General features: G+C 34.4%; 2 protein-coding genes across 2 annotated transcripts; one reads left to right on the forward strand and one right to left on the reverse strand.

The window, feature by feature from the left end:
• Positions 1-198: 198 nt before the first annotated feature.
• On the reverse strand, positions 199-7,633 carry LOC126724816 (uncharacterized). Its single transcript, XM_050429209.1, has 7 exons — positions 7,465-7,633; positions 4,380-4,444; positions 2,024-4,277; positions 1,616-1,930; positions 1,444-1,531; positions 635-1,354; positions 199-487 (listed from the first exon to the last, which is right to left on the reverse strand). Exons 3-6 carry the CDS (start codon positions 4,270-4,272, stop codon positions 749-751), a joined length of 3,258 nt encoding a protein of 1,085 aa, XP_050285166.1. The 5' UTR covers positions 4,273-4,277; positions 4,380-4,444; positions 7,465-7,633; the 3' UTR covers positions 199-487; positions 635-748.
• A 5,337-nt stretch (positions 7,634-12,970) lies between these two features.
• On the forward strand, positions 12,971-15,938 carry LOC126724817 (uncharacterized). The gene is made up of 9 exons (XM_050429210.1): positions 12,971-12,990; positions 13,084-13,130; positions 13,588-13,789; positions 13,918-14,011; positions 14,103-14,442; positions 14,551-14,643; positions 14,741-14,845; positions 14,936-15,280; positions 15,736-15,938. Exons 3-9 carry the CDS (start codon positions 13,594-13,596, stop codon positions 15,820-15,822), a joined length of 1,260 nt encoding a protein of 419 aa, XP_050285167.1. The 5' UTR covers positions 12,971-12,990; positions 13,084-13,130; positions 13,588-13,593; the 3' UTR covers positions 15,823-15,938.
• The last annotated feature ends 6,325 nt before the right edge of the window (positions 15,939-22,263 follow it).

A 22,263-nucleotide genomic window follows, 5' to 3' on the forward strand; every position in this document is an offset into this window, starting at 1 on the left:
TGTATTCAAAATTATGCCTATTAAAATTCATAATATCTTGTTTTTCATCTCTGGTTTTCAATTAGGCCACCAACTTATAGATGGTTTGCTCAAATACTTTTCACAATCTGGACTCAACTTGACTTTGAACTTCATAATTCTAATTTATCCATCATTTTCTATCTGTGTAATTAACTGCTACAAGAACTACATGATCACTTCTTTGGAAAGTTGCATGAACTAGACTACAGAGAAAATGTAATTTACATATCCACAACACATAGCAATTAGTGAATGCCAATCACTCAGTACTGGGAAATAATATAAACAAAAAAAAAAAAATTAGTTTTAAAATCAGTGCAAGGCAATTAAGTGGTGAGAATTGGAGGCAGTAATTTAGACTTGGATCCAAGAACTTTAGCCTTTGTGTCTGGGGAGAATTCTGTCTCAGGTAGCACTTTAACCTCTCCTTTTTTAGTGATATGAATGGAATAACTGAGCAAATGACCTGGCAAGTCATGGTTCAAGCTCAGACAGAATAAAAATAGATAATATAATCATATATTAAACTCAATGGGGTTAATGAGAGCACTCTATACTAGGGTAATAACCTTAGAGAATTAAGAAAGAGAGCAAGAGAGATAACTGCCCGTACCTTGTCTGTGACTAAATTTCTATTTCAATAAGCATCCTTAGTATTCTGCACATGGATAACTAATCTAGATGAAGCCAAATACGGTGATGGAGTTGAGCCTGTAAGCCTTTGAAATCACTCGATTATCATATTCTCAACACCACTCCTTCTCCAATCTATATCATCATCCTCATTTTCTTCTTGCAGCACATTTGCATTACAATGTAAATTGTCTTCTTCTTGGTATGGCTCTTCTTCATCTGATGGCATTTCATAAAGGTTTCGTGGTTTGGTTTCAATCACAACATTCCATGTGGGATCTTTTATTCCATTAACATAGTAAACTTGAGTTGCTTGACTTGCTAATACAAATGGCTCTACGGTTTTCAACTTTCGTGATGTATTAACAATAGTGGTTCCATGCCGATCTCTCTTATAACCAATTCCTTCCCGAGATACATCATACCAATCACATTTAAACAACACAACTTTGTTCCCTTCAGTATATTGAAGTTCCACAATGTCTGTTAGTTGTCCATAATAAGGCACATTGCAACTTTGATCCTCCCCTCTCACCATAACTCCATTATTTTGTGTTCTTTTACTTTCATCACATTGATTTGTATGAAATCTAAACCCGTTAACATTGTAACCACGATAAAAAACAGCCCTTTTCTCAGGACCCCGAGCTAATGAAAGCATATGCCCATCAACTTGCCTTGTATTATATAAGTCGGTGATCTACAATAAAAGCTAAATAAGGTTAAACTCAAGTTGTAGTAATTAAAATATAAACAAACATACATTTTCAAAATAAACTACTATCTTACTCTTTTTTCAAACCACGCAATAAATTCTTGTTTATGCACCCTGTCAATGTCAAGAACACCTCCATTTCTAAGGATGTTCTTATGTTCTCTGCACACAGTTAAATATTCTAATCAGTTTTAATATCATATCATGAGAATATCAAAAAAGTAATTTTTGTGAAGATCATCTTACTCAACAAATCGGTCAGCGTCGACACAATTTTGAAGAACATAAAATGTTGCTGCATTGTGAAGATCATCATTCAACTCACACCTTATTGCTTTCCCTAAATGTCGTCCAGGTGTTGAGAATATGGACAATTGAGAGGTATTTGCACATGCGGAAGTACCTCCATCATAATTTCGCTCTACCCGATTAAATTTGGTTTCTATTCCATGTAAATAGCGAGAACAAAATGTTAGACATTCATCTGCTAAATACTTTTCTGCAATAGACCCTTCTGCGTGTGCCTTATTACGAACATAATTCTTAAGCTTGCGCAAATACCTATATTTGAAGGCATAATATGAAATTTTATCAAAAATAAAATACTAGTGTGCAATTGTAATTTAGATTATAATGAAATTTTGTAAACTTTACCTCTCAACTGGATACATCCATCTGTATTGCACTGGACCTGCAACTTTAGCTTCCCAAGATAGGTGAATGGCCAAGTGAACCATTACATCAAAGAAAGAAGGTGGAAAAATTTGTTCTAATTTGCAGAGGGTTATTGCAATTTGGGTTTCAAGACGATCCAAATCATCCACTCGTAACACTTTAGAACACAATTCTTTGAAAAAGTTACTTAACTCAGTCAAAGCATCAGATACGTTTTTAGGTAAAAAGTCACGCACTGCAAGTGGGAGTAATCTTTCTAGGAAAACATGACAATCATGAGTCTTCATACCAGAAATTTTTCTCTCCTCAATATTCACACATCGAGATAAATTTGCAGAATAGCCATCTGGAAATTTAAGATTTTTTAGCCATAAGCATATGGCCCTTTTCTCATCATTTGACAGTGTATAGCAAGCTGGGGGTAGCTCTATCTTCCCATTAACCTCTATGGGATGGAGCGTATGTCGTATACCCATTTCTTTTAGATCAAGACGAGTGCTTAAAGAATCCTTCGTCTTATCTTTAATATTCATAATTGTCCCAAGCACACTGTCAAATATATTTTTTTCAACATGCATCACATCCAAATTGTGACGTAACAAAAGTGTTCTCCAATATGGCAATTCAAAAAAAATGCTATGCTTCTTCCAATTATGAAACTGCCCATGCCCTTCTAGAAATTGCTTTTTCTGGCCTTTCCCAAATATAATTGGCTTTAATGGACGAATTTGTTTTAACACATCATCACCAGATAACCGTTTGGGTGCTGTCTTCCTTTCTTTTTTACCATTAAATTGTGACTTCTTATTACGCCATTTGTGGCCTAAGGCCAAAAAACGACGATGTCCCATATAACATATCTTATATCCATTTCGTAACCTGCAATGAGTAGTTTCATTATGACAACAAGGACACGCCAAATTTCCCTTTGTACTCCAACCAGAAATAACAGCATATGCAGGAAAGTCATGGATAGTCCACAACACTGCTGCTCTCATCTGAAAGTTCTCCTTTGTTGAAGCATCATATGTACACACCCCATCTTCCCACAATTCTTTCAGCTCATCAATCAACGGCCTCAAGAATACATCAATGTCATTCCCAGGACCCTTTGGACCTGGTATAAGTAATGACATCAATGAGTAAGGCTCCTTCATGCACATCCAAGGAGGAAGATTATATGGAAATAAGATAATAGGCCAGACACTGTATTTAATACTCATATTTCCAAATGGGTTAAACCCATCTGTAGCTAGTCCAAGCCTAACATTACGGGGATCCATTGCAAATGACTCATGAATTTGGTCAAATTTTTTCCAAGCTTCACAATCTGCTGGATGTCGTAACACTCCATCATTAACACGTTTTTCATGATGCCATTTCATATCCGCAGCAGTCTTTGTTGACATAAACAATCGTTGTAGCCTTGATTTAAGTGGAAAATACCGCAAAACCTTCCATGGTACCTTTTTATTTTTCACTTTACCACCCTTATTTGGCTGCCATCTTGAAAGTTTACAAACTGGACATTGAGTTGCTTCTGAATACTCCTTATAATAAAGTGCACAATCATCTTTGCACACATCTATCTTCTCATAATGGAGGCCTAGATCGTTGACAATCTTTTTTGCCTCATAGTTCGAGCTAGGTAGTCTCTCACACATAGGAAATGCATCCTTTAACAACTCCATTAACATACTAAAGGACTTGTTGCTCCATGATGATATGCACTTTATGTACAATAACTTGACTATGAAGGACAAGCTTGAATACTTTTCACAATCTGGATACAAAGGCTGTTTAACCTCTTCCAACAATCTATAAAATTTCTTTGCATCTCCATTTGGCTCTTGTGGTTCATTTCCACTTGATTCCTTGCCATGCACCACTTGTGGATAAGCATCCTTGATCATATCAAACATATCACCATATAACATACCATCATCATCATCACCTTCCTCTTCACTATCACCTTCCTCTTCACTATCACCTTCCCCATGAAGGTACCAAGTAGTATAATCTCTCCTTATACCCCTAAATAAAAGATGATATTGGACCTCATCCCGAGTCCTACGATACCTGTTGCTACAATCAATACACGGACAGTTGATTATCATATCTCCATCTGTTGAATGTTTAAATGCATACTCAATAAAGTTTTCAACTCCATTAATATACTCAGTGCAAGATCTAGTAGGAAGATGCATCCAAGATTTATCAACCGTCATTTTATCTACACCATTTAAAGCATTGTATTAATCATAACTAACATTGATGGTGCAAATAGTAAATATTCATAAGTCAATTTTAAACAAGCATAAGCTAAGTTTCATACCGGATTGGAACAAAAACCACTCTTTACCGCTTCTTCAACAAATGTTCTGCAAACAATATTAAGGCCTGCAAATTGCAAAGAAAATCAATGCTTATGCTTCAACCATCTTGTAAGAAGCAACACCATACAAGCAATACAGGTCCCATACAGGCTCAAATATTAATTCAAACTACAAAAAAGTAAACCATAAAATGACAAGAGAGAGCTGAGAGAAACTAGAAGGAATTGATCCACTAATGTAGTTGAAACTGAGATCACTGTTAAATGAAAGAAACATCATTTGGTCTTTCTCAATTTCGAGGTCATAAGACAAAAAGGCCAATCTTTGATGAAGTCAGGAGTTATAATGTACTATTTGCTACCCTAAGGAAATGTTTAGGCTGAGTCTCACTCATTTGAGTTTTGGGTATGCATTTGAAAACCATCTAAAAGATCTCATAGTGACAAATTTTGACATTCAGAAATCGGAAGATTGATAAAGAGACAATGCAACAAAAGATTTGAACAAATAACATCTGGCCAAAAACAAAAACAAAAAGTAAAACAGAATGCATTTGATTGTACCTTCAGAAGTAAATTGTTTATGATATAAGCACTTATAAGACCTGCCTCAAAGTTACCATATAGGGAGTTAGAAGATGATGTCTACCAAAATCCCCACAAAGTACATTAATATTTAGCAAGCCAATAAGCCAACAATTATGACACTGACGTTGCAGTCAAATGTCAACAAATGAGCTCAAAGATATATGCAGGACAAATGACGTATATGTGCTGCAATATTGGTGAACAACCGTGAATTTTTTGATATAGGGAAATGGAAAAATTCCTCACAACTTAAGAGGAAACAAGAGTATTCACATATGTATATTTGCCCCTGACAAAAACCTAGTAGATACTAGATATGGAGAAACACATATACATATAAATTAAATAACATATAATGCGTTCTTATATTTAGAAATATTTTCGGTGAGACTTTGTCAAGATATATCAATGGGAAATATAATAATATAGGAAGCACAAGGACCAATGGAACATACAATCTAATCACATTCTGTCTCCAAATATTTTATGTAGACAATTAGGAATAATCCAAACACCTTTTGTTGGCTAATTGCTTTGTCTAAGATTATGTAATCATGTACAAGAAGGATATATCAAAGAATCGTATCACATGAGCTAGCCCACAACAGAGGAAAAAAACAGGGACAAAGAAAGGCTTAGTTATACTTTTTGTTTTGTTTTTTTGTTTTATGTTTTTGAGTGAAGGCTTAGTTATACTTTTGTTATTATATTTGAAGTACTTTTCGTCCTAGTTGTAGTCATGGATCTCCAACACCTCGGTAATTTTTTTTTTCCCCTTGTTTATTACCAAAAAAAAAAAAGAAAAAAAAATGTTTAATACCTTAAAATATCATACAAAGGAACAAAAGCCAGAAGAATGCGAATCCTATAGCTTTTTATACCACTTTAACATCATTAGTGTCACTCTAATTTTTAACACCCTTTAAAGAAAATGTTGTTTAGAATCCTAACTTTTTCTATGGTCCCAAGGTAAGAAGCTAAAGAAAAGCTATTCTCAACCATATCAAAGTAGATAAGAAGCAAAAGAAAAGTTATTCTTAACTAATTATGAAAAGGAAAAAAAGAAGAAGAAAATTCTCAACTTATATCCAGTCAAGTTTATACAGCATTTGTATCACTAGGAAACCTTTAGTAGTTGAAAATGAATCTTCAAGAATGAGCCAAAGTGAAGTGTACGACACCCAAAATGAAGTGTCTGTGCTTCCTAGATGAAATGAGCCACCTCTGCAACTAATAAGAGAAGAAGATGGGGAAAAAGGAGGGGGGTGGGGGTGGGGGTGGGTTCCTAATAATTTTGTAGCAGGGTTTGAGTGCTTCACTAAAATTCCATCTTGCAAGTGGCACAAAATTCTCACAAATAAATTCCACCATTAAAGTTGATGTTTAGGTTCACTTTCTTGCTTACTGAATGACGATCAACAGGTGCACATGCAATCTAGGGAATCAACTATTCAGATGAACAAGTTACCAAAGCCATAGCATTTTAGCATGCCAAAACATGCTTCAATATATTTAAAACTATCTCACCTGCAGCAATATTATTGTCACATACACAGGAATATGGTGCACAATTAGAAGATCCACTTAGAAAGTCTCTATTAAAAATGAAAAATATTTAGTTGCAGGTTCTTCAATAAAGTTTTTGAAGAACAAAAATCTCCTCCCATCTGAAAAATCAATTATTTGTAAATAATTGACACTAGTCCCCCTTTTTTTTTGGGGGGGGGGGGAATTTAGAATTCATGTTACAATCCCAAAACAGGTATAAAATAAAACAAAATAGCAAAATTATGAAGGTAGAGATATAAAATATAATATAATTAGGAAGATAAAATACAGTATCTAAATCTTACAAATGAACATGAGTGAATATTTGCAAACACAACTGATCCAATCAAGCAAGTGGATTGGCCATTCAATTCAATCAAAAGTTCTACTTTTTTCTTTTTTGATCAGTAAATAAAAACTTTATTGAAAAAAAAAAAAAAAAAAAAAAAAAAAAAAAAAAAAACCAAAGAAAGAGCAAATTCGTTGGTACACAGGAAGTGCATAAGGAACGCAAAGGACTACCCAAAATTACAAAAATAAAATTTTGGGTATATTCGTTGGTTTCTTTCAAGCATTGGTATATCACCATATAAGTTATTAATGGCTGAATCTCTGTCTGAATAAAATTTTTCAATATCACCATATAAAATTTATAGTAGAAATTAATGGCAGACACAGATATTGAGATATATGTATTATATTATGTATTCATTCATGTTCGATAAGTTCAAGTTCAGACATGTTTCCAAAAAAAAAAAAAAAAGTTCAGACATTTCTTAAGCAGACATGGTGAAAACCATATTATATTAATATAAAAATAAAATAAAACAAAACTATATCCATCAAAAGCCTTTCCAATTTTAACTATGACAAATAAATAAATAAACAAATGAAAATGAAAATCCCTCTGGTCCAATAACTACTTTCTCTGAAATCATAAAAGACTCACCGGGAGAGAGTTGGTAACACCGACGCCGGAGAAAGTGGAGACGACGGGCCTGCCGCAGCCGGCGGAGAAATGGAAACGGCGTCGTTTGGAGAGAGAAGCAGTAGCGAGAGACGGGTGGTGGTGGTGTGTAAGTATAAGAGGGAAAGATAGAAGAAGAAGAAGAAGGAGGAAAGTGATTAGGATAATGGAGAAGAAGTGAGTTAGGCCATGGCGTGAGGAGTTCAGAATTTGGGTGTCTTGCCGCGCAATTGCGTGCTGTCAGTTGGCGTGAGTTGGGAGTGTTAGAGGGAAAAGTGAAAAACTTTAGAGGGAAAGGGGAATTGTGTTATGAGGCTGTTGGGAGTAGGGAGTGTTAGAGGGAAAAGTGAAAAAAATTTTGAGGGAAAGGGGAATTGATGGACATGCGGCGCTAAGGTTTGAGAAATTTTAAGAAATTTGATTTAAAAAAAAAAAAAGTTTTATAAGAAATTATATGGTGGTCTTTTTTTTTTTTTTTTTAAATAAAATTATATAGTAGTGTTGGGCATGGAGTTGTCTTTCTTTTGGTCTTAATGGCTCTCTGTGGTGTTTTATTTGGGACTACACTGCATGTAGTGAATGTCCCACCTATGCTAGTGTATGCACTAATTTACTTTGTATGACTATATTTGACATTTAATAAAAGATTTCTATAGCTCAAAAAAAGTTTTATAAGAAATTGCAAGTTATAAGATTTTTTTTTTGTTAATTTAAATTTTAGAATATATGTAGCGGCATGTGGTTTGAAGCTTACAAGGTTTAAAGTTTAAACAGTTAGTATAATTTTTTATAATAAACAATAATAAATAGGTGTACATTGAGGTAGTAGGCATCCCATGGATCACACATAAGAGTGACCAAGGTAGCCCTCACACATTGAGATTTTTATTTTATCTCGACATTAACCCTCACTAGCCATGGGTTTTTTAAAAAGAATTTAAAGTAAGAACATTTTCCCCCTCTAAAATCAAAACCATTTATATCTAAGCACGCGTGTAAGTGCGCAGTTTGGGTCATAAGCCCAAGAAGTAATAGGATTAAGACCCAAATAACCCAACACAATGAATTTGTAGAGAGTGGGCCAAAAACTAGGCTTTAATGAATTGACCGATGCTTACAACGGATTAAAGGTGGGAAGTAAATAAAGAAAAACAAGCTTTATGCAAATAAATCCTTCCTCAGCAAAAACAGAGGAGAGTAGTTCTTGAATATATTCTCTCTAGACTTGATTACAATTCCAGTTCTTACCATGCTACAATATTTTCTCCACCGATTCTCAGATCCTCCCTTTCCTCTGGAGGGTTTTTTATGTTATATAGCCTCTTTCTATTGATCTTGGCTCTCCTTTTGTTGATTATGTAGGCCACCCTCGAGTACTTGGCCCACCAGACGTTTCCCTAAACCTTTTGTGAGTTGCGGCTACCTAGATAGCATTGTTCAGGAGTCTTCTTCACATAAATGTAGTCAGAGGGTTTGGTGGGGTGCAATAAATATGGTTGTAGATTCCATCCCTTCAGACATGACAAGACTGACCTCCTCCTTGAAGCCTTTCCTCTACATTGCAACCTCCTATGGTAATGTACCACTGACGTGGTCAAGAAGCACATTACATATAGAGAACTTGTTGGGAGCATCTTTGGGTGGTATTTTCTAATTTCAATTCCACTTTTTAATATTAATATTAATATAAGAAAAGAAACAACTGTAAGTGAGTGAGTGACATCAATGAATTTGTAACCCCGGCCCACTTTACATTAGGACCCACGGAGGAGAGGAATTGCCGAGGACATACAATGAAAGCCCAAATAGTCTTGAGTAATAGCCGAGGATGATTCTATCCTCAGCATCCCCAAGACACTCCTAAAAGAAAGAGTAAGAATGGTATAGGAACAGTTTTTGGAAAAACCGAACACATCCACGTTGGTGGAGAAAGGACCCTTGGACAATATGGCGACAAAAGACAAAGGAAAGATTGTCATTACTGCAATTAAATACTATACGTTAGACAGAGCAATGCTTTTCAGTTTTTTCAATCACCCCTAACCACTTTGGGTATTGGCTGATGGGACAAGTATCAGCCCTGGAAAGTTGAACCTACACGTGGACGTTGGAGGAAGAGTAAAGGCTAATATAAAAAGAGAAGTTAGCAATCCAGAAAAAGGGGCTGGGAAAAAAGGCCAAGAACCAGAGTCTCCCTGGCCCACTTTACATTAGGGCCTAAGGCCCGAGCCGAGGAGAGGAATTGCCGAGGACATACGATGAAAGCCCAAATAGTCTTGAGACATAGCCGAGGATGATTCTGTCCTCAGCATCCCCAAGACACTTTTAAAAGAAAGAGTAAGAATGGTATAGGAACAGTTTTGGGAAAAACCGAACAGATCCACGTTGATGGCGAAAGGACCCTTGGACAATATGGCGACAAAAGACAAAGGAAATATTGTCATTACTGCAATTAAATACTATGCGTTAGACAGAGCAATATTTTTCAGCTTTTTCAACCACCCCCAACCACTTTGGGTATTGGCTGATGGGACAAATATCAGCCCTGGAAAGTTGAACCTACATGTGGACGTTGGAGGAAGAGTAAAGGCTAATATAAAAAGAGAAGTAAGCAATCCAGAAAAAGGGGCTGGGAAAAAAGGCCAAGAACCAGAGCCTCCCAAGTCATGTTGAGGAGAAAGACTTCTCGAGCGAACATGGTTCATTTTTGTATAAGTACCATGACTAACCACCGTCCGGTGACCAAGACCTAGCCTTTCAAGCCCACGCTCTACAAATTATATTGTTTGGGCCTCAAACGTGCGAACCCAATACCATTTTGGGGTCGTTACAAATTGAGTCCTTACAAATATAAATAGAAAATTTAACTAAAATAAACCAAATAAATATAAAGATCATCTTTCAAATGTATTTTTCATATAACACCTTTCATTATAGTATTTGAAAAAATAACGCTATATTATCAATAGTTAAACAAAATAATAATAATAAAAAGAAAAAAGAAAATTATTTATTTATAATATATTATCAAAGCAAGATTTTGCATTATAAATTAAATAAATATTTACAACATTGTTCACTTTCATTTCATGTAAATATATATAAAATTGTGTACACTTTTTATAAATATATGCCATGTGTTTTGTGCATTTTTTTAATCTACAGTAACATTTACATTGACAGTATAAATATAGTAAGTAAATTTGTGGGAATTGGTGGGATTTTACCGTATGCAGAAGCAATCAAATCAAATAAGTTTACCTCTCAAAAAAAATATCAAATAAGTTTAAAAAAATTTACAAACCAAATGAAAGGTAAAGTGGTAGCCACGTGTCGAACTCTTCACATGGAGAAAGGGCAGTGCCTGCCAGCCAATGCCAGAGTGATAGACACTAATTGAAAAAGAAAAAAAAACTTGGCTATCGGTTTTGGGTATACTAGGGACTGGCGTCTGGTGATAGAAGAAGAAAGAAGGAGCAAAACGGAAAAGAGGAAGAAGGAAAATGCAGATGAGGAAGAAGAAAAAAAGGTTTGTGCTTTTCATTTCATTTTATGTGGATCTATTAGTGTGTTTTGGTAGTCACCGACCCTAAAAGGTCAATAAAAAACTAAGTAATTCAGATTTAATTTTTCCCATTTCAGCTGTAATTATTATTATTATTATTATTTTTATGGGAGCTGTAATTTTTTAGAATGGCATAACTGACTGGTTTAATTAAATCTCATCATATTATATATTTAAATTTTGTCTTCTTCTTTTAACTTTTTTTGATTTATTTTTACCAAATAAAAAATTGGAATCGTTATTATTAAAAAAAAAGTTATATCTACGAGTAATGCTAAATAGTTTTTCTTTTTGAGTAAATACATGTAATTGGTGTAATAATTCGTAGTGAATCTAGGTATAAATAATGGTACTCTAATCATGACAATCATTATTATAAAAAATTATAAATTAATGTGTATAGTTATTATTATTACTTAAAAAAAAAATTATAGTAATAACTTATTATAGTTCAGATTTAAGATTACACGGTAAAAATAAGTATCTTTGTTTTCTCCGTGTATCACATTTAATACCAAACCCCACACACACCCACACAGAGAGTGAAGGAGCTTAAGCTCGTAGCTTTTTCTTGCTTGTCATATCTGCTCTGGGATACAAATGTCATGTACAGTAATTGACATGCCAGCAGCTTACTTTTTCTCACACAAATTCCCAATATCCATTTCAACCGTTAACTTAACTTAATATTCAAATCAACGGTTTATAGGAGAGTAAAAACTGAGCACTGAAGACTGATTTCAGTGTGTGGGCTGTGTCACGTGTGGCATAAATATAATAACACAAAATTGAATCAACGGTAATAAATTTGTAACTTCAAAATATCAACCCAATCTAACGGTGACAATTCTCCATTATCTCAAATGGCTATCTTCACTCTCTTGACTCTCTTCACTTTTCACTTCGGACTCAGTCTCAGAGTTCAGATTGAATGCTCCTGTCCGTGGTCATGGGACTCCGTCTCAGTTCTCTACTTGCCTCTCTCAAACTCTCAGTCTCAATCCTCAAACCGATGCTCCAAATCCAAACCCTAGCCGCCTCCAATGCCATAGCCCACTCCCCTCTTCGCCTCCAATGCCTAGCTGCTGCTGCCGCTGTCCACTCCTCTCTCCGTAGCTACCGCCGGTGTCAGTACTACTCTGTTTCTCTGATCTTACTTTTTTGTTAGTGTCGTTGGTTTCATACTTTCATTTGTTATGGAAATCCAAAGTTAAAATCAGGTAAACCCAAAGATTTATAATATGAAACCCTAACCCCTTCCTTCTTGGTTTCATTATAGGCAGACACGGAGGAGAGGAGAAATAGTCCGTCCACTGCTGCCTCTTCACCGCCGCTCGATCACTACCGCCTCTTTTCTGCTGCCTCTTGAAGATTAGCCAACTTAGATCGGTTTTAGATTTGTTGTTCTAATTAAATATGTCTTTTTCCATGTTCTTGATCTGTTGTTGTTGTTCTAATTAATTAATTTTTTTTTTTAAATTTTAGATTGTGTTACCATTACACTTGGGAGAGAGAAATGAACTCGGTTGAGAAGGGAAAGAGTGAAGAAAAAGGAAAGGAGCTGATTTTTGGGGTCTGCTCTCCCAAAAATGACTTTGTACTTAATTGTTTGTACTGGAGATGCTCTTATTATTATTTTTCTCAATATCTAATTTATGGTTTATATTTTATTTTTAATGGGTTTTGTATATGGTTATAGGATTTTTGAATAAACTTTCAGATGTTTCCTAAAATATTTCCTATTGAGTTTTATTTATTTTTTATTTTTCTCTTCCCATAATTTTTTCACTCTTTGCCGCTATTTCCCATAATTTTTTCACTCTTTTGCCGCTACTTTCTGCTAAAATTTCCCGCACAAAACCTGCTATATATTTCTTGTTTTTTCTACACCTCTAGTTCATCACAGAGAGGCTCTTGAACGAAACCAAGTACAAGGGTACTAGGTATTGATTTATCCCCTCTAGTTTTATTCTTTGTGCGTCTAATTTATATATCTCCTTCTCTGTTCCTAATTTCATATTTCTGTTTTCTATTAGCAGATTTGCTCAATCTATTACAGCTTTTGGTGATCCATCAATCAAAGGTATACATCTAGATTAATGTTTTACTATCTATATAAATAAGACCTACTTTAACTTTGAATAAACTAATGTTACAAGGATGACTAGCTTTACAGCATTAATCTTAAGAATTAATGTGATAGAATAGTTCGTTTGGTTTATTTTATAGGTATACAATTTTTTGAATCCTGTGATATCTTTTTGTATTGTAATATAATGAATTTCTTTCTGTTTCAATTTATCAATGTGATAGGATGATAAGCATGTATTTAGTTTTGAAAAAATTGAGTTATGTTTTTTTTTTTTCACAATAATGTCATTGAAGTAAAAGCTTTGTGGGTTAGGTAGAGTTGTGTTTCATGTGTAATTTCACATTAATATTCATAATTGCTAGTGTTCTTTATTTTTTGTGGCCGCATTAACAAATTTATATTCTACTTTCATTGTGTTGTTTACAAGTGTTAGTTTTTCTAATAGTAGGTAGGCATGGCAAGGAAAGGTAAGAGGAAAGGTAAAGGCATTAGTGAGTCTCAAGACTCTCAACTACAAGAAACTCAGTCAACTAGGCCTTCCTTTGATCATAATGAAGTTTCTGAGCAGGAGCTCTCACAAACTCTACGTCCATCATCTGACCCTCAAACTGATGAAGGAGCACATCAGGCCTCCAATTCCCTTTTAATAGGTAGTATTACATTATATACCTTTTTTTTTTTATCGCATTTACTTAAACAATTGACATAATTCTAGATAATTATGTCAATAAGTATATGTTCTTTATCAAATTTTTATTATTATTTGTTTTATCAATAGGTACTAATGTTGGATCAAAAAAGAGGGGTCGAGGAAAGGCTAAAGGCATCAATGCTGGAGATGGTGAAATAGAGGTTGAGATTTATGATGGCAAGTGAGTGACTTATTGCTATGTTGGTTTATTGAAATTAATTATGGTATTATAGTTATATGATATTGTTAACATGTTTGATTTCTATTTTCAGAATTATTACACCAAAAGCCACTCGAGAGATTACCATTCTTTTTCACCAAAAATTTAAAGGAGCTTGGACAACTTTTACAGAATACCCAAATTCTGAGCTAGAGACTTTATATGCTCGATACAGAGCTCAATGCTTTAAGCATAAGCAGCCTGATGAGGAAGTCAAGAAGGCATTTATAGAATCAGTGAAACACCGCTATTCTGATTGGATGTTTCGCATTAGAAATCCTATTTTTCAGAAGTACGAAGCGAAAGAAGATCGTTACAAGAATGGTCCGTCCTTCATTCCTACACCTTTTTGGAAAGAGATGGTGGATAAATGGATGATGGGAGATTGGGGGGTGAGTATAAATGAAATACAAGCATAAATTCTATCACTCTCTTTCTAACCATTATTTGTTAATATTTTCATAGAAACTAATGTTTTATTGTATGAATTATGCATGTAGGAGAAAAGTTTGAAAAATAAGGGTAACAGAAATAAGTCTAAAATTTTCTCCACTACAGGTTCTGTACCAATGGCCAAGTACAGATATGAAATGGTATATTATACTATCATCAAATAGTTTTACATTTTATTGTGTATTTACATAGTTTAATAACTTTACCAATGTTTTTTTATTCTTTTAAATATTGCAGTATCTTGAGACGGGCTCTGAGCCTAGCCCCATTGATTGCTTTAAGAAATTTCACACAAAGAAGGATGGCAAAGAATGGGCAACTGATCATGCTAAGACATTATATGTATGCAACTTATACCAAAGTTTTAATTTTGTTATCAACTTTAGTTTTTTTGTTGTTTTGATTATCCACGTGGTTTTTATTTATGTGTAGGAAAAAATGGATGCCATAAAGGCCAAAGCTGTTTCTGAAGGGACTAAGACAAATGATTATCAGATCTTTCGTGAAGTGGTTGGTGAACCAAGTCATGGTCGTGTTCTTGGCATGGGAATAGGTATTAAGGCTAAGGATGTGTACGGCTCAACTTCATCGGGTAAAGGATGTAGCAAACGTTGCAGAGAGGATTTTACAAAAGAAAAAGAAGATTCGGAGGCTCGTCTTAGAGAGGAAATGGATTCCAAACTTGCAAAAGTTGTGGCGAAGCTTGAGGAGAAGTTTGCTCAAAAGTTGCAGTCGATGGGCATACTACAACAATCTGACATAGATCCAGCTACCACGGTACAATTTCAAACTTATGCTTTTGCCTCTTTGATCTTCTACAACTTTCTATTGGTTTGATGTGGTTTACCGCTTGCATCTATTATAATATTTTATTGGTTTGATGTGGTTTACTGCTTGCATCTATTATAATATTTTATTATTTTATATTTAGTTTTGATAAATGATAATAGGACTATTATGACATTATCTATTGTTTTGAGTTTTGACAACTGTGTATAGGTTTTGTATCTAATTTTGTATATCATGTGTTTTGTGGTTTACATTTTTCATAATTGTTATATTATTTTAATTTATATTTAATTTTGATAGTAGTTTAAGTAATCAAATTAAGTTATTGTTATTGTTAAATTCAAAAAAAAAAAAAAGTTACTTTGAGCGGTTTGGGATACTAGAATTCATTTCAATTGTTTCATTTTAACTCATGTTTAATGTTTTATTTATTTATTTTTTAGGATGGTACTAGCGGAGATGAAGAGGACAACTCAAACAATGACATAGAGGTTGAAAACAACTTGGAGAGTGACTCAGAGGAAGACTAATATAGATCTTGTCATAGAATAGTTGTTTAAGCTTAAAACAAAGTTGAATTTTAGGATTTCTTTGTATTTTTTATATTTTAAAGTTCGAAATAAATTTTTATCTTTCAATGGATCAATTTATTGTAACATGGTAGTTAAACAAAAATGATATAAAATAAATTAAACCAAAATGATATAAAATAAAATAAAAATAAATAATAAAATATTTCAAAAATTATATAAAATATTACTATCGATGACGTAAAAATTTGGTCATAAATAATTTTATAGTGATGACAAAGTCTCTCGCAATAAATAAAATAGTGACATCCCTAACCTATCGCTAAAAATAAGTTGCGAGGGGTTAAAAGTCCTCACAAATAAATTTTAGCGATAATATTGTGAGGGTATAAATGTCATCACAAATAGTTAGTAACTACAACGGTTTTTTCTCACTAAAAGCTTTTTCTCGCTAAAAATAAGTTGCGAGGGTATAACTATCCTTACAAATATTTATTAATGACGACTGCTTTTCCTCGCTAAAAATAAGTTACGAGGGATTAAAAATCCTCACAAATAAATTTTAGTGATGCCATTATTGTGAGGGTATAAATGTTCTCACAAGTAGTTATTAACGACGACTACATTCCCTCGTTAAAAATAAGTTGCGAGGGGTTAAAAGTTTTCACAAATAAATTTTAGCGATGCTATTATTGCGAGGGTATAAATGTCCTCACAAATAGTTATTAACGACAGCTGCTTCCCCTCGTTAAAAATAAGTTACGAGGGGTTAAAAGCCATCACAAATAAATTTTAGCGACGTCATTATTTGTCACTAAAAAGTATGTCGTCAATTTGGAATTCGCAAATAACTAATTGTGAGGGTATAAGGGCCCTCACAAATAGTTGTTAACGATGACTGTTTCCCCTCGCTAAAAATAAGTCGTCGATTTTTCTCGTCGTTTGGTAATATATTTGTGAGGGCGAATTTGTTCAATAGTGACAGTAGATTGCCCTCGTAAATTATTTATTTGCGAAGGTATGGTCGCAAAATTTCTTTTAGTGAGAAGTTTAAATACGACGGCCTTCGAGGGCCATATGCCCTCGCTAATAACCTTTTGCGACGATATTTGAATTTTTGCGAGGGCATATGGTCCTCGCTAGTAGACTCTTTTCTTGTAGTGTTATGTAACAAGTAACGTGCCCATGGTATTTACACATAAAACACAGCAACTTTTAGACATAATGTAATCTTAAAATTTTTGTTTGCATACTCTTTGCCTATGCATTTAGTGGTGGAGCCACATTTTGACTTGTGGTCAAATTTTAAAATTTTTCTTCGAATAGTAGATTCTAAAATAAGACTTGGCCAACAACAAAAGATAAGGGTTTGGCAAAAAACAGTATATAATTGACTGTTAATAATGATTTTGTCATTTCAAAAATACATTGGTCCAAATGAGGGCCAAAAATGGGCTTTTACCAATTTTCACAAATTTTCCAACAAAATACTCCATGTCTGAAACTAATTAAGGAAATGTCCCTATTTTAAAACTCGATTATCTAAAAATCGAGTTTCAAATGTAAAACTTGATTTTTGGAACATCAATTTATAACGAACGTGGACTTAGAAACCAAAAAAAAAAAAAAAAAAAAATCTGGAACTCGAGTTCCAAATTTTTTTTTTTTTTTTTTAATTTTCAATTCGCTATAACTCGATTGTCCAAAAATTGAGTTTTAAATTGAAATTAGACTTTTAGAAAATCAAGTTTCAAAATAGGAGCATTTCCCTAAATAATTTCAGATATGGGGCATTTTGCTGAAAAGTTTTGGCGAAAGGGGCAAATGCCCATTTTCTCCTCCAAATGAGCCTTAAAAAAAGAAAAAAGTTTTTAACAAAAACAAACAAATCATTTTTTAATAAGAAAAAAAAAGTAATACCAGAATTATGATTCTCCTGTTTAATTATTATTATTATTATTTCTAATGGGTTCTTGTTTTTGAATTCAAGTAGAGAATTTTAAAAAACAACAATTTCCTTTTGCACATTTTTTAACTTGAGAAAAGCTATATCTACAATATTTTCACAACATTACTTTCACAACAAATTTTATGTAACAAGTTATTAATTATTGTCTATTACGGGTGAGTAAAAAAAGTAATTTAAGTGGTGGCATATGATTTGTTGTGAAAAATGTTATAGATGTAGCATTTCACTTTTAACTTTGAATCACTTGTGGCTATATATATATATATATATTTTTTTCTCTTATAACTTACAAATAGTAAGTTTGATTTAGAGATGTAATAAATAAAATTGATCATTGGGTTGTTAGGTTTTCACTAGTGTTGCTGGTGGGTCTCAAATCTTAAATCTAGAATTTTCAGATTTGAGTTTTTTTTTTTTTTTTTTTTTTTTTTTTTTTTTTTTTTTTTTTTTTAAAATTATCTATCTATCTATCTTGGGTTGGTGTGTTGGGGCTTTGGGGTTGGTTTTGGATTTTGGATTTTTGCGGTAGTAGTGATGGTTGATTTTGCTGTGAGGTGGTGGTGTTTTGGGTTTAGTTGCTATTGTTGGTGTGGGTAGAAAATATATTATTTTAATGTGATGAATTGCAAAATGAAAAATAAGATGTAGATTATGTTATTATAATGGTTATGTAAAATAGATAGAGTGATTTTTTTTTGGTGATGCAAACTGGGTGGGAATGCTCTAAAAGGATTCTCCTCTTGCCCCACCCGAAAATGACTACATGATGCAATAAAGCCAGGGGTTTACCCTTTTTTTTGGGGGAGGGGAGGGGGACAAAGTATAACAAATTAAAAAAAAAAATGATAATGCTACTACTAATGATATTAAAAGCCCACAAAATAATGTAACTATTTATATTTATATATATATATATTACAAGATAGAAATTCTACTCTAAGTTAATCTAAGTATATATGTGTATAAAACTCGCTCTTAGATATTTAAATCTCAGCCTTTACCCCTCGCACCACACAAACACATATACTTGTGGAATGACCATCATGCCAATGTGCGCGGTGGTTAACAATATATACATTAAAAGTGATTAGTATAACATCAATATCATAATAAATAAATCAAAAAACTACTATCAATTTTGCTACATGATAATTACAAATTGATATAGCAATGAATGTTTTTGGTGTCACATCAATAATATAACAAATAAATTTCTTAATTACTTATTTGTTGTGTCTTAACCGATTGATACATCAATTTGTTTGGTTTATTTAGTAAAATTTATAGTAGTTGTCAATCAGTGAAAGAAAAGACACATAAATAGTTGTTTTTGAATTATTTGCATTTTTCTTTTGAAATAAATCTAATGCTTTAGCTAGGTTTCCCATAATTTACCAATCAAATATAAATCACATTTATCATTATCTAATTATATGTCAAATGTTATTGAACTAAAAAAATTAATTAACATTGCCAAGAAAATAAAAAGAACCACATTTCTAACTTTAAGTCTCAAACAACAAATAACCAATGTCAAACAACTTAACAACTAAAGTCATTTGCATTAAAAAAAAAAAAATGCTAAATGATGAAGCTGAAAATTGGCCTCGTCAGTATGCTCTTCGTCAGTGTTGATGGACGAGCTCCTGTACCTGTTGTCAAGAAAACAAAGGCAAGGGAGGTTTCACTGGCGTGGTGCCAATTGAGAATACTTCAGCTAAATGGCTCTCAAAGAATTCTCTCACAAGTGTATATCAAGTTTTTCATATCTTTTTACCTAAGTTCCATTCCCTTTTTATAGTTTGCTTCAGGTTGGTGTAGTTATGTCCGTTAATGCTCCTCTGAGCATTTTTCTCCTGGAAGAAACACAACATTAATTGACAATGAAGATTCCATTTAAAGTGTACCGGATGACCTTTGGGCCATCATTGCCTTTGTAATCGTTCTGGCGCACTTATTCCTTGTCAGCTATCCTGATGGCATTCACTTACACCTTCAATGAATGCAGGGCCTATCTCATCTATATGGATGGGGTCTTGCCCCTACGCTCGTCCTCGACTTGGATATGGTTGTGGTCATCTTTAAGCTAGATGATCTCTACTTGATACTTGTCAGTTGCCCCCCCCCCCCCCTCATTCCTTGGTCGTCAAGAATTCGGACAACTTTAGGAATGTGATCAGATGTGACGATTCATATCTTCTCGATTCTTGAAATCTGGCTCTCGTCTTAAATGTGAAACGACTACTCTGTCAGAAACGAACATGTGTTGGTCTTCTATTCGTGGTATGTGTGAGACTTCCTTGATTTTGGTGCACCTTAATTCCAATTTTTCCTTTTAGAGAAAACTGTTCCACTTCCTTCGCTCTATTTGGTCTGAACTTCAGAGTGTTGAGAAATCTTCATACTTCAAAATTTCTTGGTAAGGCCTCATTTCCCTATGCTTTAATGGTTGGTTTTGAATTCCTTAGTCAAGAGTGCCCCTTGATTTCATTTTTCTTTTCTAGGTTGGGGGTTTTCTTAGAATATTCTTCAGGTCGACGTCCCTAAGTAGGCTTGTTTGTGTCTCGTTTTTCTGCCTTAGGCCTGTTTTGCTTTCTCTCTACCCTCTAATCCATCAATCTTTGATAAAACACCATTTGGAGATGACCACTATTGAGTATAGGGTAGATGATGTTAGGTCCAGCGAGTTGGAGACTGGGTTGTCCTTTAACGTGGAATCTTTAAGTAAGGCAGTTGATACCACTGCTTCAAAACTGCCTTCGTCTTCATCTTTACCCTCGCATGCACTTTCGGAGTCTTGTTCCTTGAAAGAGAGACATTTAAATGATTTTAGGAAGAGGTTCCAATTTCGCAAGGGTACCTCTGTTAGATTACCTCGCCTAGGTGAGAAAGCTTGTAACTTTGCTCATAGAGAGGTGTGTTTTTATGAGGCTGACTTTCTATGTGGCCTTCGTTTCCCCATCCATCCATTCATTATACAACTTCTGAGTGAATTTCAAATCGCCCCCGGTCAACTTGTCCCTAATGCCTAGAGGACGATCATAAGTTGTGTGTCTATCTGGATGTCTACTTGTGATGGGGAGATGATATCTTTGAACGAATTTCTGTTTTAGTACCATTTGAAAGCCTCTACCCACTATGGGTATTTTGAACTTTTACCATGGGATAGGAAATCTAGGATTGTTAGGGGTTTTCCTTCATCCTTTTGTGATTCGAAATCACGATACTTTTTCATTTCTGGAATTGGTTAGGAAACTTTGTCAGACGATTTCTTGGGGGAAGTCCCAAGATTACTACGAAAGTGGGAAGTCCTAGCACTTGGTGCGTATTTCCATTGTCTTCTTTTGTTTTTCTTTCACATCGTGATTGCTCGTCTGATGATGTTTTCCTTCTGACTTTCTTGCAACTCTTGATTGTCCTGACCTAGAAGATAGACATCGCCATTGGGTCCGAGCTACCCTTGCCTACACCCATGAAATTGAGGATTTTGATGACCTTGTTGATCCTTGTCGTCTGTTTGACTGCTGCTAGGGCCTCGAGCCTTCGAAGTACGTTTTAGAGAAGATTTGCTGAGAGGAAAAGAGTAAGATCGTCTTTATTAGCTTCATTTGTACTTTGCCTAACTGCCTGCTTGAAAATTGCTCTTTTTTTTCTTTTTTTTACTTAGCCAAAATGGCCACCAGATACAGCAAAGAGAAGTATGCCCGCATCAAGAATTTGAAAAATGAACCTTTGTCCAATCTGATTGTTGATTCGAAGAAAAGGAAGTTGAGCGATGAGAAAGCTAAGACTGCTGCTCTTCCACCTGTTCATACTGCCCCTTCTTCTCCTACTCCATCTTTAGAAGTGATTGCCTTCACTCCTCCAACTACTCGTGCGAAAGGAAAAGGCAAGGTTGGGAAGAGCATTTGGGACGACCCTGCTACTGCTATGGGTCGTGCTCATAACGTGATTACTGACGATGAACTCAAGGGTTTGTCGTCCATTCCATCCCACGAGCTAGTCAGTCGTCATATCCATAAGTTGGTATAGGTACATGGTTTTCTTCCTTCTGCATTCCTTTTGTAATTTTCTGTACGAGTAAGTACGCATGGTCTCTCCTCTCATTCGCTTGTTGCTATCAGGTTCTTGGGGAGTCATTGTGCATCATGACTAACTATCTGAACATGGAAGAGAAGGTTATGGTGACTAACTTAAAGGTGGAGCCCGTCGAGGTAGAATGCTCCTAGTTGAGGAAAGATCTTATTGTTGCTATGAATGAGAGGAATGAGGCGCACAAGAAAATAAAGGAGCTTACTGAGGCCTTGCATGTAGAAAAAACGCTTGTCGTTTAGAAGGATGAAGAAATTCAAGTTTCCCTTCTAAAGACTGACACGGAAAGAGACAAAGTCGTCCAGAAGTTCAAGTAGCCAGATGACTTTTCAGATCTTCAATTTATCCAGTACTTTAAAGGGTTTGAGCTCTTGCGTTGG

Source organism: Quercus robur, chromosome 5, assembly GCF_932294415.1.
Source record: "Quercus robur chromosome 5, dhQueRobu3.1, whole genome shotgun sequence".
Classification (NCBI taxonomy): Eukaryota; Viridiplantae; Streptophyta; class Magnoliopsida; order Fagales; family Fagaceae; genus Quercus; species Quercus robur.

Coding starts and splice junctions, on each gene's coding strand:
- LOC126724816 (XM_050429209.1), bottom strand. CDS start 4,272: ATGACGGTTGATAAATCTTGGATGCATCTTCCTACTAGATCTTGCACT. Junction 1,931..2,023: donor TGGATGTATCCAGTTGAGAG/GTAAAGTTTACA, acceptor CTTCAAATATAG/GTATTTGCGCAAGCTTAAGA. Junction 1,532..1,615: donor GACGCTGACCGATTTGTTGA/GTAAGATGATCT, acceptor AACTGTGTGCAG/AGAACATAAGAACATCCTTA.
- LOC126724817 (XM_050429210.1), top strand. CDS start 13,594: ATGGCAAGGAAAGGTAAGAGGAAAGGTAAAGGCATTAGTGAGTCTCAA. Junction 14,644..14,740: donor CCAAGTACAGATATGAAATG/GTATATTATACT, acceptor TAAATATTGCAG/TATCTTGAGACGGGCTCTGA. Junction 14,846..14,935: donor ATCATGCTAAGACATTATAT/GTATGCAACTTA, acceptor ATTTATGTGTAG/GAAAAAATGGATGCCATAAA.